Source organism: Hemicordylus capensis, chromosome 13 (genome assembly GCF_027244095.1).
Source record: "Hemicordylus capensis ecotype Gifberg chromosome 13, rHemCap1.1.pri, whole genome shotgun sequence".
NCBI lineage: Eukaryota > Metazoa > Chordata > Lepidosauria > Squamata > Cordylidae > Hemicordylus > Hemicordylus capensis.
The window spans coordinates 17,570,526-17,586,533 of record NC_069669.1 but is presented as its reverse complement, the minus strand read 5'-3'; the positions used below and the strand labels follow the sequence as shown (position 1 = coordinate 17,586,533).

Genomic DNA, 16,008 nt, shown 5'->3' with positions numbered 1-16,008 from the left:
GAGAGCATATGCCGATTTTTAGGATTTCACTGGACGATTTGCAAGACTTCACCTTAAAGCAGCAACACACAGGTTTGGGAACAAGGGATCCAGGACTTTTCCAGAGCTCTTTCCCCCTCACCCTGTTCTAAACACAATCTATCATTCTTGGTGCACCTCACCTCCTGAGAGAAGCTAAAGAAAAAGCCGCCTTGTGCTAGGAGTTGTGTGAACTTGGTTGCTTTCGAAAAACCCCAAAGCCCGAACCTTGCCAAGTAACCTACGTTTTTGCAATAAGAAAAGCTGATTTCCCTGCAAGTGATTCAAGTCAGGCAGATTCTGTGTGATTCCGCTCCCCCCCCGCCCCCCGTTTTGCATTCTACTGTTTGTGCTGTTTATACAGCTTGTCGGCCACGGGGAGGCAAGGAACACACACCAATGCCCAGCCCTCTTGACCCCTGGAAATCACCCTCAGCACTTTTTCTGATCCAAGATCCGGATGAAGATTTCCTGCTCTTTGGGCCACTGTCACACCTGCAAGTTCCACTTTTCGGACATTGCAGCAAGTCAAGAATCTCACGGTACGGCTGTTCTTCAATCACTGACCCACTGGAAAGCAGCCGAAAGGGGTTCCCTGATGAAAAGATCAGCAATGGCAGACAAGCTTTTCTCAAAGGCAGAGTTGTCCAATGCTACCCATCCTCCCTTGCAATGGGAGAGCATTGGTTGTGTTTCTAGGGTGTTGTCCTAGTTCAAGGACTGTCCAGCACTTTGGTGCTCGAGTTGCAATATTCAAACAGTGCTCTTAATTAGCTTGGGGTGCAAATCATTAGGAAGGGAATCCTCATTTAAATTAAGAGGGGCTATGCAAGAGCCACCTAATGGCGCAGTGGGGAAGTATCTTGCCTAGGGAGCAAGAGGTTGCTGGTTCAAATATGGGAAACACCTCTATCGGGCAGCAGTGATATAGGAAGATGCTGAAAGGCATCATCTCACACCAGAGGCCATGGTCAACCCCTCCTGTATTTGACCAAAGACAAGTCACCAGGAGTCGACACAACTTGACTTTTACTTTATGCAAGGGCACTAAACAAGGCATGTGCAGAACTTCCGAATGCAAGGGTTGTCATCGGAACATAGGAAGCTGCCTTATACCGAGTCAGACCATTGCTCCATCCAGCTTAGTACTGTCTACCCAGACTGGCAGCAGCTTCTCCAAGGTTGCAGGCAGGAGTCTCTCTCAGCCCTATCTTGGAGATGCTGCCAGGGAGGGAACCTGAAACCTTCTGCATGCAAGCAGGCAGATGCTCTTCCTAGAGCGGCCCCATCCCTTGAGGGGAATATCTTCCAGTGCTCACACACAGTTTCCCATTCAAATGCAAAGCAGGGCAGACCCTGCTTAACAAAGATGGGAGTTGTCGTGCACCAACATCCGGAGAGCAAAAGTTGAGCAAAGACCCCCTCCTAATGAATTTCATCCCATGGGTCAGATCTGTCTCCCACACTCTATGGCGCTTAACGACTCTCCAGTGCACTGCCCAAGGCACCAGCCTCATCCCCTCAAGCCAATGGGGAGGCTGGATATGCACTCCGGACAGCGTCCCAGAATCCTCTGCTTTACAGTGCCATTTCCATCTCCTGGTGGAACCATCAATGGAGTAAGGACGCTTGCTGGTAGAAAGCTTGAAAACCATCGCCACAGGCAATATGGGATTTGTTGTTCTCCTCACAGAACCCTACAGAAAAGGAGATTAGCTCCTTTCGCCTTGTGTAAGTCAGCCCTGCATTGGGAACACACCCTCAGTCTGAAGTTCGTCCTGCTTCCGCAGCAGCAGCAGTTGTGTTCTCGCGGCGTCCACCTTAAGGGAACGAAATGTTCTAACCGCTCCTTGGGCACACACTTCTTCCCTACAGAGCGAGCATTTTTATGGCTTGCCCAGGAAACCAATATCGCCTTTCCTGGATTAAGGCTGTTAAAAGCTCTGGGTTTCATTTTCAACAGCAGCTCCACTAATCAACTGAAGTGTCAGAAGTACCTAAAAAGGAGCTCTCAAAATATTTTACCTGGGCACTTAAACTCAGAGGGCAGGACAAGAGAGAGCGGCAGAACTGGAAGAGAATCCACGTCTGTGGCGTGCTCATCGTACGAGGGCTGCTTTTCCTCTCCTGGATGATGGCCAGGAAGGAAGCAGTGCTGCGTTCGACTGTACAAAGCATCATCAAAGCAGACCCACCCATTTGTCCTTGGGAGGGGGAGTCTCCCCAAGTTGACGCTTCCAAGCTCATTCCACTTAGCAGGACAAAACACACTCCATCTCTGCAGATCTGTCCCTGCGCCAGACTGGATATCACCAGCAAGAAAGCGACACCGGGCATTTAATCTGGCGTACCCCGAGCAAAAGTCCTCTGTGAAATGAGCTACCAGTTGTCCCCACAGTCAGTTCATCTTCACCGTCATCAGACAGACACTGTAATCACTGCAGTCAACGGGTCAGCCGGGTGCCGTGTTTGCAGGAAAGGCATGCAGGCTGGCAGGTTTGCTCTGGAAGGCAACAAAGGTCCATCCTGTTTCCTCACTCAAGCAGTGCTCCAAAACAAGCAAGGAGCAGATGCTTGGGAGTCCTCTTCAGATGCTAACCATTTCCCCGCACAAGTCCCGGCCAGGACTCTTCCGGGCCTCCAGGAACACACTAGGAAGGAGGGACCCACTCGTTTTCTAAAAAGGAACGTTATTATTGCTTGCATGGGGGAAAGGAAAAACACACAGCCCACAAGAGGCCCACGGATCACACAAAGGAAGAAGCTCAGAAAGAAACCCGTTTAACCAAAGTACCATTCTAGATCCCTCTTCTCCAGTGGTATTGGTTTTTGATGCAGATCTCGGCACCAAAACGCAACCTATAAAGCAGGACTTCTCAAGCTTGGTTTCCCGGATGTTGGACTGCCCATCATCCCCATGTGGCAGTGGGTGATGGGAGTTGCAGTCCAACAACCACTGGGGAACCAAGCCCGAGAAGCCTTGCCTTAGCAACTTTTGTTGGGGAAATCCGTTTTTAAACATGGTGAGCAATCTTTTTCATAAGAGGAGGCGGGGGAGACGACATTTCTTTGCCATCAGACCCCAGGACTCTCTTATGCCTATTGTCCCTCGCCCACTGAGTTTATCATGGGATTCCGGTCCTGATTCTTTCCCCAAATAAAATCAACATCCCATCACTGACTGAAAAGATCCCAAAGGCTGTGAGGTCGACTAGGACCACCATCATGAACAAAACATGTAGGCTTGGTTCACATATGCAGCCAAAGGAGGTGGTAGAATCCTGAGTTAGAAGACAGCTGTGCCACTGTAAGTGCAGAATCACATTTTTGAATACTGCCCCATGTAAAAATAAAAACAAACGCATCCTACAGGTAAAAAACAACCTAATGCACCAAGGTGAAGGGTTCTGTTTAAGCCCACTCCCTGTGGTGTTGGTTTTCTGACAACAGAGTGGTGGGGGTTTTTTTGGTAGGGGAACATTCACACACACCCCAGGTTTGTTCACATGACCACTGGCAGGGTAGGATCGCTGGGCATGCTCCCGATCGGTGGTTGTGTGAACTCCAAACATTAAGGTAGGAAGTGGGGAGAGCATGACGACGTGTAAGGCTGCAGCTGGGAGGGGCAAGCATGCCCTACCCAGAATCCATCACCAGCTTTTTGCTGAGGTAGGAGAGCTTTGCTAAGCAGGGTCTGCCCTGGTTTGCATTTGAATGGGAAGCTCCATGTGTGAGCACTTTTAAGATATTCCCCTTAGGGGATGGGGCTGCTCTGGGAAGAGCATCTCAGTTCTAAGTTCCCTCCCTGGCAGCATCTCCAAGATTGGGCTGAGAAAGATTCCTGCCTGCAACCTTGGAGAAGCTGCTGCCAGTCCGTGCAGGCAATCCTGAGTGAGATGGACCAAGGGTCTGACTCGGTATATGGCAGCTTGCTGTGTAAAAGCCGTTAGGCTCAACCTGCTGCCTCACACACGATCACTCTCCCTGCCTCCTACCTTTTGCAAACATGTGGCCGGAAATTGGGAGCGTGCCAGTCCTCCTTCGCAGGCTGGGTGCTTCTCCCACCCTGGCAGGGTCGTGTGGACAAGTCTAGTACCTCCGATCAGCAGTCTGGAATGAAAGAGACCATTTGACAACAGCAGGACTCTGCCGACTCCTCCTGCATTGTCACCCCTGGCCTCACAAACAAGGGAGCGGGGGAAGATATGAATGACCTGCCCTCACACATCAAGTTTCGAAAGGGGTACTCTCTGGCGTGTGCTAGGTCACTCCTGTGATCCCAGAGGTTGAAATTTTAGGTTTGTCTTTCTTCCCAAGGGTCCATGCAAAGGTCCTTAACTAGATCAGGAATTAGAAGCGGGCCATGGGATGGGATGTTGTCCCTCGCCCCTATCCCACTGGCACAAGTAACCTCCCACCCACCCACCTGACACCACTTGAATCACAACACTAACCAACATTTGCTATTGACCAGGGGTTTTGAAACCAAGCCTCCGTTATTAAAGGAACCCCAGTTAGTAGCATGAAGTGGCAGATGAAACTCCAACCACAGGTGCGGAGAGAGAGGGACCACGTAGCCCGATACTTTAACTACAGTCAATTATTATTTATTTGTTACATTTTTATTCTGCCCTTCCTCCAAAGAGCTCAGTTCACGGTTTTCCCATTTAACCCTCACAACAACCCTGTGAGGTAGGTCAGGCTAAGAAAGGACAGCTGGGCCAGGGCCACCCACGAAGTTCCATGACAGAATGGGGAGTTGAACCCAGGACCCTATCGAACACAGAGGTGCCCATCCGTGGGCCCCCAGGCGTTGGGACTACAACTCCCATCATCCCTAGCCCACAACGGCCACCCTTGTGGCTGGGGGTGACAGAAGCCACAGCCCAGCATGATCTGGTGGGCCATGGTTGGGTATTTCCGCTCTAACAAAAACAGTATGTCTGCATCAGCCTTACGGATTAAGCACTTTTTATTCCCATTTCTCTCTCCCTTTCTCAGACAAGAATGACCCTGGAGATTCCAGCAGGCGGTTCCCCCTTCACAACACCCCCCCCCACCTGCCCCGCTAATAAGAGCGCTGTGCACGGAAACGCTGCCTTGCCGCTTTGTGATGAACCACTGAACACTCGGGGCGCCTTTCAACGAAGAACGCGGGCAGGGGCTCAAAAGGCAGCCCTTCCCCTAGTAGAGCGGCTCGCGTACAGGTGAGCTAGACGAGATAGTGCTGCAGGTATACGGGCCTCATTCCAGATCATCACAAAATCGCCCCGCTGTAGCCGTGCAGAGGAGGGCGCAGGCAGAGGAAGTCCCGCCCCCCCCCCTGCGCCAATCAGCGGCACGCCCCACCGCTTGCGCTTACAGCGAGGCTAAAGTTGCGGCGGGGCGTGTTGCTGATTGACGTGGTGGTGGGAGGGGGGGCGGGACTTCCTCTCCCTGGCCCTGCTGCAGACCGCGACAGCGGGGCGATTTTGATAATGTCTGGATGAGGCTACGGTAGTGCCCAGAGCTAGCTTAACTTTTGGCAAGGACTTGAATGGGCCGGCTTCTTCCGGTTCGGTTATGAAGCTCTGTGAACCGGAGGAAGGGTGTGTGTGTGTGAATATGCGAGAGAGAAAAGGGGCCGGGAAAGACGACTCTGGGGTTCAGAAGCCACCCCCCTCCCCTGCTCCCCCAGGAGGACACGCCTCGGTCCGTCATTTTTCAATACGCCCACATACACCCCTCCTGTGCGTTGCGGGAACGGAAGAGGGGAAGAAAGAGAATTAATGGATGGAGAAAGAAAGCACTATTAATCATCCCAGCAGTCATACAATCACATTGTCTGTTTTGTTTTGAATCATTTAAAAAAGGGAGGGTGGGGGGGAGATCTCCGAAATAAAAGGCAGCCCAGGTACAGGTCGGTGGGGGCTTCCCCCATCTGTGCGGCACCTCAAGGACTCCAGGACGGTCGGCCTGTCCTTTAAAATCTTATTTCGAAAGGAGGTTTAGACAACAACAAAATCACTCTCGCTCGCTCGCTCGCTCTGAAGGGTCGCGGTGTTACAAGTGTAGTTTTTCGTTAAAAAAATTTTTTATTCCCCCCGGGCTGCCTTCCGGAACATTCCGGCCCGTCATTCACTGGCAGCCTGTCCTTGGGGGCCTGTGGAGGTGATCACGCCGGTCTGCAACAGGACTGCCCCCCTGGAATCCTCGAGTCGGGGCCGCTTGACGTCCGGCTCGCTTGAAGACTCTTTGGCATCTCTCGCCCCGGCCTCGCCCACTGGGCTGACAACCACAGGAGCGGAGGAGCTGGCCTGGGACGCCAGGAGCTGCAGCGGGTTGGTGAGGGCTGAGGAGAGAGAGGGCAGGATGAGCGGTGTCGCCCTTTCAATTTCTCGCCTTTTTTTCTTTTTTCTTTTTAGGGCCAGAAACAAAATCTCATAGAATTTCAAGGCAGGATGTGATGCCATGTATATTCAACGTTAATACGAACAATCAAAGCTCAAAACCAGCAGGAACATAGGAAGCTGCCACATACTGAGTCAGACCATTGGTCTATCTAGCTCAGTATTGTCTACCCAGACTGGCAGCGGCTTCTCCAAGGTTGCAGGCAGGAGTCTCTCTCAGCCCTATCTTGGAGATGCTGCCAGGGAGGGAACCTGGAACCTAGATGCTCTCCCCAGAGTGGCTCCATCCCCTGAGGAGAATATCTTACAGTGCTCACACTTCTAGTCTCCCTTTCATATGCAACCAGGGTGGACCCTGCTTAGCTAAGGGGGCAAGTCCTGCTGGCTACCACAAGACCAGTTCTCCTAGGAATATGTCTGGTCGCATTTTAAGGTCTTAAAATGCCGGAACTAACAAACGTTCAGGATGAACGAGACTAACTGAATCAGCACAGGGAGGCTGGAAAGACTGGCTGACATCCTGAAGTGTGGATGATTGGAGGACAGCTGGGGTAGCCAGCATGACTTGTCCCCTTTGCTAAGCAGGGTCCTCCCTGGTTGCATATGAATGGGAGACCAGAAGTGTGAACACTGGAAGAGATTCCCCTCAGGGGATAGAGCCAGAAGGTTCCGAGTTCCCTCCCTGGCAGCATCTCCAAGAGAGGGCTGAGAGAGATTCCTGCCTGCAGCCTTGGAGAAGCCGCTGCCAGTCTGTGAAGACAATACTAAGCTAGATGGACCAAGGGTCTGACTCAGTATACAGCAGCTTCCTCTGTTCCTATGAACTCCGGCCCTCCCCAAACTCCAGCTCCCCTAATCCCCACAGCAGAGTCAGGAGGACGACTGCCCGTACCGTAAGCGCTGCCGGATATGCTGTTGGTGGGGACGGCGTGCTTCCCGTTCTGCGTCACTGCCCGGACAGGGAGCTGGTGCTGCCCAATGGTCATAGGGGTTGCCTGCTGGAGGATGGTGACTGTCTGTCCCGGGACGCCCTGAGCCATCTGACTGGCCACGGTCTGGATGACCCGGCTGGCGGCGGGGATCGCGGCGAAGGCAATGGTCGGCTTCTCGTCCATCCCTGCCGAGAGAGAAGCCGCCGTCACGCACACACGTGGGGGGACCCTTGCGCAGGGCAGGTGTGCAAACACTTACGGGGGGGGCAGGAACCGCGGGGAAGGAGGCGGAGGAGCGGGCGGCCGCCCAGGGCAGCCCAAGGCCCCGCCTGCTGACAACCCACCCGCCGCGGCCTCCTGGACTGGCCGTTGCTGGGAGCCTGGGGGATAATCCCAGCCGGTGGTGAGATCTTGCAAAACGCCGGGAGCCTCTTGCCAAGGGCTTGCGACGGTCTCACAGCGAGAGTTTGGGGCCAGATCTCGGCTGGGTGAGGGATCTCACGAGAAGTGCCCCGTGCGCCGGGGGCTTTCTCAGGGTTGGGCAACCCACGATGGGGGCCAGGCCCTGAGGAGGGCTCGGACGAGCAGAGGGGCGCCCGGAGCGGGACCGTCCATGCAGGGGACCTTGTGAATGGAACAAGCCCCCGACAGGCCAAAGCCCCCTCTCCACTGAAGCTCCGAGGCCTGGCCGGTCCGTGAAAGCCCCGGGGGACAAAGGGGGCACGTGATGCACACCCAGCGGCGGAGAAGGCGGGGGACCCCAAGCTTTCCTGGGGCAGGGACGCTACCTCGAGGCTCACCGGCCAAGTCCAGAACGGTGCCGGCTGCTTCGTGGCCGCCGCCCGCGGCCCCCGGGTTGGTCAGGATGTAGCCGTTGGCCGAGCTGGCAGAGGTGGTCACCACCCTGACCATGGTGACAGTGGGGGCCTGCTGGACGACGTGGATGGCGTGGCCCGAAGGCTGCTGGGTAGTCACGATGGAGGCCGGCATGTAGGCCACCGGCTTGGCCATGAGGGCGGAGGGCCGAGGGGGGACGGCCATGATGACCGGCTGGGCGCTGACGGGCGAGCCTGGGAGGAGGAACAGACTGGTCAGGAAGCAGGCTTCGGATGGCAGCATTCATACAGGCAACAGGGCGCTAGTCCTCATGGGCTAAGCCTGAAAACGTGTGGGCCACTGAGGCAAAATTCTGGGCTCACCTCTCGGCAACCAGGAGGGAAGGGAAACCCAAAGGCGCTGGATACGTAGACAGTAGCTGTATTCTGTACAGCCTGGCATGTTTCAGGCGTTTGCTCTTGTTCAGAGGCAACTGCGCTCTTACTCGTTTCATGGAGATCATATCCTGCACCAGCAGGAATCACTTTGGGGCTTTCCTTGTCTCCTGGTTTACTGGCGCTACGTCATTCCCCAACCCATTTTTTCCTCTTAGCTCTTGGTCCCAAAATGAAGTCAGAGTGGAACACTCTATTCCCCGCGGTTTGCAACTCCCCTCAGTCGGGATTTAGCAAAAAGCTCCGGTCAAAACCTTGGAGGACCGGCCGCAGAGACAGCTTTGCAGGGGCTGCCTTCAGCACAGGCCGTTCGCGATTCCCCCCTCTGTTTTACGGTTTCCCTGCTGAACACTCTCGTGTTTCTGCTTTTACTGTTGGGTGTTTTCCAAAGACTGCTAGCGAGTCTGAGGGTGCACAGGGCTAGCAATGTGGGACCAGGGCCAGAATGCATTCTGGGGAAAAGCCCCCCCCCCCAAACCTGCATTCTGGGCAAAAGCCAGAATGCAACGACTTGGTCCCTGCAGCTTCTCTCTCCCAGAAAGGGACTCCGACAGTTACTTACCAGGAGCGCTCTGCGAATATCGATACTCTGGGACAGAGGCTAATTTTGAGCCAAAGTCGTGGTCGTGTGGAATGGGCGAACCTTCCCTCGACAGGCACTCTGGGGTCTGTAGGCCACTCGTGTGAGGGGATAGCAGGCCAGGGTGAGTGGGGGAGGCAGGCGCACTCCTGGAAGAGAAGAGCCGGGGCAGAAAGGTTCACGTTAGGCAGACAAAGGCACAGGAACGAGGAGTCAAGAATGCACACAGGTGGGGCTGTGTTGGGAACTATGTCTTCAGGATTTCAGTGAGCAACTGACTGGGAGAATCTCTGTTTTTAATTGATAAAACCAAGCTGCTAGTCCTCAGCAGTATAACCAAAGCCTCTCTGTCTTGCGATGCTGGAAGCCTCTTGTCTTTGTCAAACTCTGCCAAAGGCATACAGAGTGCTTGGATCCTAAGTCGGTACAGCCTCCCGCTGTGCAAAGAGGAAGCTGGAGGGCTGGAATTTAAGCGTTTCCCCCAGAACGTAGACACGACTGCTAGCATTACATCTGCAGTGCTGCCAGGCATGATGAATGCTTGCTAGGTTTCTTCTTGAGCAAGACCTCCTTCAAAAGCTGGCCAAAAGGACACGCCTAGTTAAGGTCAACGGCAGTTGGTGGGGACGCAGACGGACTGCTGAATCATGCTAAATCACGGTTCTGGATGGGGTCACGCTTCCCCCGAAGGAAGAGGGACAAAGTCTGAGGGTGCTTCTGGATCCCAAGCTCTCCCGGGTGTCCCAGGTTGAGGTGGTGGCCAGAGGGGCTCTCTGTCAGCTTTGGCTGATACGCCGGCTGTGCCCGTTTCTTGAATTGAACGACCTCAAAACGGTGGTGCATATGCTGGTAACCTCTAGGCTGGACTACTGCAATGCACTCTATGTGGGGCTGCCTTTGTATGTAGTCCGGAAACTCCTGTTGGTACAGAATACGGCAGCCAGGATGGTCTCTGGGTCATCTCAAAGAGACCATATCACTCCTATACTAAGAACTACACTGGCTGCCGATAGGTTTCCAGGCAAAATAAAAGGTGCTGGTTATCCTCTATAATAAAATGGTTAGGTGTGCGCCCGTGTCTTTCTCGGCCGTTCTGGGCATGCGCGGAGCCCATGAACGAGAAGCGGGGACATGGAGGGGGGAGGAGGCGGCAAGGGAAGCCGGTGCTGGTGCCTCGCCGCTCCTGCCGGCCTGGGACGCCGCCGCCTGCCCTCGGCCAGCGGCTCACATCGGCGTGGCTGAGCCCGGCCAGCCATGGGGTCGCCCGCCAACCAGCCCCCGCCGCCGGTGGACCTTTATCGGGACACATGGGTGCGCTACCTGGGTGAGTTGGCGGAGCGCGCCAGGCTGGGCAGGGCGCACGACCCCGGGCACGCTGGTGGCAGAGTTGGGCAGCTGGGAGCCATGGGGCTTCCTGCCGAGTAGGCACGTGGAGGCTGAGCCCCCGGCTGGGAAACCCCACAGACCCGCGAGTCAGTGGCCTGCTGCTGCTGCTGGGCTCCGGGAATCCTGCTTGAGAGTACAACACGCGCGCACCCACAGGCACCTGCGCGCTCCTACGCCGCTCATTCGTGAGCAGCTCCGATTGCCCTCGGCGAGGCTTCTGGGACCAAATCCGCTTTAAGGTGGGCCCGCAGGGGTTGCCAACTCTTCCCTTGCTGCAGGGCTCCTGTGCCTCTAGCAGGAGCTGCCTGGCAGGCCGGAATTCAGCTTTCCTCTGGGTGATGCTTGCTGTTATGCCGCTTTTAAACTGGCTGGGGAGGAGCGCCTCGGAGGAAGCCGGGCGAGGGGAGAGGAAAGACGGCAACAGAGGCCGCCCTACTAGCACCCGTTATTTTAACGGGCTTGAAAATACTAGTAACCTATGAAGCCCTAAACAGCTTGGGCCCTGGGTATTTGAGGGAACGGCTTCTTTGCTACAAACCACACCACCCACTGAGATCGTCAGGAGAGGTCCGTCTGCAGTTGCCACCGGCTCGTCTGGTGGCTACTCGGGGACGGGCCTTCTCTGTTGCTGCCCCGAGGCTTTGGAATGCACTCCCTCCCCATTTCTGACAACTTTTTAAAAGTCTCCAAAGAATGGTTTTTCCACCCAAGCTTGTTTAACTAGACTGTGGTTTGAAACTGTTTTAAGCTTTTCATTTTTAATCTGTTTGTTGTTGTTGTAAACCGCCCAGAGATGGAAGTTTGGGGCAGTCTACAAATTTGAGAGACAAATAAATAAATAAAATGAAATAAATCAGACAAAGACAGGGAACTGAACATAAGAACAGCCCTGCTGGGATCGGCATTGGGCATGGAGGGTGCATTCCCAAAGTAGGATCCTAAATTTGCAATCTGCAGTACAGACTTCCGACTTGGGTCGACATGAACTTCTTTCTCTGCTCTTTCGGCCAAGATGGGGAGCCAGAATAGCACAGTGGTTAGCACTGGACTAGGACTCAGGAGACCCGAGTTCAAATCCCCGTTCAGCCATGCAACTCACTGGGTGACACTGGAGGGACCGGTCACTCATCTCTGAGCCTCCCTGGTTTCTCCAAGAGAGGGCTGAGAGAGACTCTTACCTGCCACCTTGGAGAAGCCGCTGCCAGCCTGGGAAGACAATACTGAGCTAGATAGATCAATGGTCTGACTCAGTATATGGCAGCTTCCTATGTTCCTACCTCGCAGGATGGTTGTGCGGATAAACACAACCACGTACACCACTCGGGGCTCCTTGCAGGTAGAGCGGGACAGAAATGTAAAAATAGGTAAAGCACACTATGAGCTGCTTCCCCTTCCACAATCACTGACTCTACGTTACAAAATCCGGTTCTTAGCTGCATCAAGCCTGCAGATCGCAAATGGGAAGAGGAACCCTGATTCCCCTTCATGGCTAGGCACTACAGAAAAGACGCCTCGTCCCTGTTTGACCGCGGAGCCCAACTTACCGGGAAGAGAGAGGCCCGAAGGGGGTTCGGAAGCAGGACACCCCCCTCTGCCTCCGTTTCCGGAAGGCCTGCTCCACGAGCTTGGCTTCTGAATTCGGATCGATCCGCCAGAAGGAGCCCTTTCCAGGCTCCTCTTGGGAACGCGGGACTTTGATGAAGTAGCGGTTCAAGGAGAGGTTGTGCCGAATCGAATTCTGTGGAGAGCAGAGGGGCAGGAGGAGGGTTACTCCCGGGGCGGCCCTTCCGTGAGGCAGGGGGAGGTATACGCCTCAGGGGTGTGGGCACGAGAGCCGGGGTCTGGTGGCAGCAGGCACGCACTGGCCCCTTTGCTAAGCAGGGTCCACCCTGGTTTGCATTTGAATGGGAGACAACATATGCCCTTAGGGGATATGTAGAGCAGAAAAGGTTCCCAGTTCCCTCCCTGGCAGCATCTCCAAGGCAGGGCTGAGAGAGACTCCTGCCTGCAGCCTTCGAGAAGCCGCTGCCAGTCTGTGCAGACAATACTGAGCTAGATGGACCAAGGGTCAGGCTCCGTATATGGCAGCTGCCTATATGGAGGGAGCCTGGGGGTGGCAAGCTTCAGCCTCCCACCACCATAGGTGCCGCCCCATGAACCTCCATGCCATCCTCGCCCCACTGAGGCATATCTTTTACTCTCCTTGCCCCACGGGGGCATGCTAGCCACACCCCTACCACCACTGCCTGGCTTAGTAGCATCATCTGAGACTGCCCATGTGTAGCCGCTGCCGTGGCAGCAGGGCCTGAGGACACTGAGCCCCACCCAGTGTTCCCTGTAACGAGGGTTCCCGGCTGCTTCCGACTACAACTCCCATCACCCCCTGCCAGAGGCCACTGCAGCAGGGGATGATGGGAGCTGTAGTCAGCACCGGGCCATTCCTGTTACAGGGCGCTCTGCTGAGCACCCGGCCGGAGGTGGAGGGACCTCATCGGGTCCTTCAACACAGGCAGCAAAATGCCTTGGGTTGCCACCCTGGCTAGCCCAAAGCCCAGACTTTCCCTGAGAAAAGAAGTGAGATCTTCGGTATCTAGGAGACGGACGGATACTAGAGTTTCCAGCTTCTTGCTGGGAGACGGAGCTCAGTGGCAAAGCGTCTGTTGCGATGCTTAGGAGGCGGAGAGCTGGTCTGGTGGTCGCAAGCATGACTTGTCCCCTGAGCTAAGCAGGGTCCACCCTGGTTGCATTTGAATGGGAGACTAGAAGGGTGAGCACTGCAAGATATTCCCCTTAGTGGGATGGAGCCGCTCTGGGAAGAGCATCTAGGTCCCAAGTTCCCTCCCTGGCAGCATCTCCAAGATAGGGCTGAGAGAGACTCCGGCCTGCAACCTTGGAGAAGCCGCTACCAGTCTGTGTAGACAATACTGAGCTAGATGGACCAAGGGTCTGACTCAGTATACGGCAGCTTCCTATGCTCCTATGTGATTGCAGAGGGCCTCAAGTTCAGTCGCTGGCACTTTCCAGGAGGGCTGTGGGAGAAACTCCTGCCTGGAACCTCAGGGAAGCTGCTGCTAGTCTGTGTGGACCATACAGAGCTGGATGGACCAAGGGTCTGGCTAGGAGGCATCTCCAGCGAAAAATCCCAGGCAGCAGCAGGCAAGGGAAGCCCCCGACTTGAGACCCCGGAGAGCTGCGATCAGGGACGGGCCCTTGCTCCCTGCTAGGCCATCTGCTTTGCATGTAGACGGTTCCAGTCTGAACCCCGACACTTCCGGGTAGGGCTGGGAGAGACTTCCAGCCTGGGACTTTGATGAGCAGCTGCCAGTCAGAGCAGGCAATACTCAGCTAGGGAGACCAATGGCTTTAGGCCTGCTTCAGACTGGGGATGGGGCTGCAGCTCAGTGGAGGAGCATCCGTCTTGCATGCAGGAGGTCTTGGGTTCAATCCCTGGCAGCATCTCCTGGTAGGGCTGAGAAATGCTGCTGCTAGCCAGTGCAGGCAATACTAAGCTAATGGGGCCAATGGTCCAGCTTGGTATAAGGCAGCTTTCGATGTCCCCCAATATTCTTGGGGAGAAGAACTGGTCCTATGGTAGCAAGCATGAATGGCCCCCATTGCTAAGCAAGGTATGCCTTGGTTTGCATTTGGATGGGTGACTACACACGGGCAGAGATATTCCCCTGAGGGGATGGGGCCGTCGCTGAGCGGTGGAACATCTGCTCTGCACGCAGAAAGACCCCGGTTCACTCCCTGGCAGCATCTCCAGACTGGCCTGTGATGCTCCTGCCTGAAACCTCGGAGAGCGGCTGCCGGCCAGTGTCAACCACCCCAAGCCAGACGGCCCAAGGGTCTGACTCAGCAGAAGGCAGGGTCCCTGCGCTCCGCTCTCCACCAAACCCACCTGCCAGCCTTTATCGGCTGTCCTGTAGTACGGATAATGCTTGGTGATGTGGGCATAGATCCCGCTTAGTGTTAACTGCCTGTCCTGGGCCGACGAGATGGCTTGAACAATGAGCTGGGCGTACGAATACGGCGGCTTGGACTCGTCCTGCAGGCAGGCGACACAAACAGAGAGAGACACACACACCAGGGAGTTTTTAGCCGCTTCACAATTCATTAATAATGGAGGCTGGAGCTTGTGTCTAACAAGGCAGGAGCCAGCCAGGCGAAGGCCTCTCAAGGCACAACACGACAACGTGGGGAGAAAGAGCAGATTCCGTGGGAATGCCCCCGCCTCCCCCCCCGCCGACATCAACTTGGCTTCTAAGGTCACATCCTGCTAACCGGTCCCCCCCCGAGCCCCAAATGTGTGACCAAACAGCCAGTGGCAGAGTCTCTTTCTCGAACAAACAACAGCACAAACGGGACCTGGGAAGAAAAGCTTCGAGTGACACAAACGTCACTGCAAAGATTTGCACAGGTTGGCAATCCAGCCTCCCACACTGGGCTCAAGCTCCCGCAAATAAAGGAGGACAGGAGTCAACAGACAGACAGGCAGAGCCAGGCAGATGAGTGATCCATCTAAGCTGAAGGTGGCACGGATATTTCCTGTGCCCTTTTCCACATTAACAGAGCGGAATTCTGTCTGGATTTTGCTTGAATGCTGTTTCCTAGTTTTATGCATGGTTTCCATCACTGCACGCAGAGACTCACCGGATTCCCCCTTTACAAGTATCGGCTACCCAAACCGCCGAGCCAGTTCGACGGAATGGATCGGATCGGCTGGTCGGTTCGGCAGCACACGGTTCGCCTCGGATTCCAGCCGAGCCACGTTTTTCGGTCCGTGCACACCCCTATGAGAATGGCACCCAGCAGCCCACCCCCGGGACCCCTAGAATGGACAAGGCCCCGCCAGCCTGGTTGACGCACAGCTAGCAGCCCTGATGCACGGCAGTGGCCTTTGCCAGGGCCCCGAGGAATAAGAAGTGTGCCGGGAACCTTGGGGCTGTCTCCTCCGGACGCGTCTGCCTGCTGCTCCGAGGTGGCCTTCGCTGCATATTCAGCCGCCAGCTGCAGGTCCGAGGTAATATTCTGAGCAAAGCGATATCCTGAGGAACCAGCGCCACGAGGACTGGCCGGGCACGAGTTGGGAACGCTGCAGGAGGAGGAGAGAGAGAGAGAGAGAGAGAGAGAGAGAGAGAGAGATCGTTTGTTGGTGCATGAGCAGTGGCTACATACACTTTCATACAGGAAGTGGAGAGCGTGGAGGACGGCCATCGCTATGGGCATGGGGCCTTTGCTCAGTGGACACGCATCTGCTGGGCATGCAGAAGGTCCCAGGTTCAACCCCTGGCAGCAGCTCCATTTAAGGCTGGGAAAGGCCCCTGCCTGGAACCTTGGAGAGATGCTGCCGGTCAGAGTGCACAGTACTGAGCTAGATGGACCAATGGTCTGGCTCAGTATCAGGCACCTTCCTATGTAACCTGTGTAAA

At 55.2% G+C, this 16,008-nt stretch overlaps 1 protein-coding gene across 2 annotated transcripts in view; it reads right to left on the bottom strand.

The window, feature by feature from the left end:
- Positions 1–4,603: 4,603 nt before the first annotated feature.
- Positions 4,604–16,008, bottom strand: part of FOXK1 (forkhead box K1) — a 76,177-nt gene continuing 64,772 nt past the window's right edge. Inside the window, exons 3-9 of one of the 2 annotated variants that reach the window (XM_053276018.1) lie at positions 15,515–15,671; positions 14,478–14,624; positions 12,121–12,314; positions 9,173–9,339; positions 8,128–8,409; positions 7,300–7,524; positions 4,604–6,349 (exon numbers count right to left, since the gene is read on the bottom strand). In XM_053276018.1, the coding sequence (XP_053131993.1) occupies positions 6,132–6,349; positions 7,300–7,524; positions 8,128–8,409; positions 9,173–9,339; positions 12,121–12,314; positions 14,478–14,624; positions 15,515–15,671 (1,390 nt within the window). In that variant the 3' untranslated portion in view covers positions 4,604–6,131. The remainder of the gene's footprint in view (positions 6,350–7,299; positions 7,525–8,127; positions 8,410–9,172; positions 9,340–12,120; positions 12,315–14,477; positions 14,625–15,514; positions 15,672–16,008) is intronic. The other variant, XM_053276019.1, reaches the window with a different exon arrangement.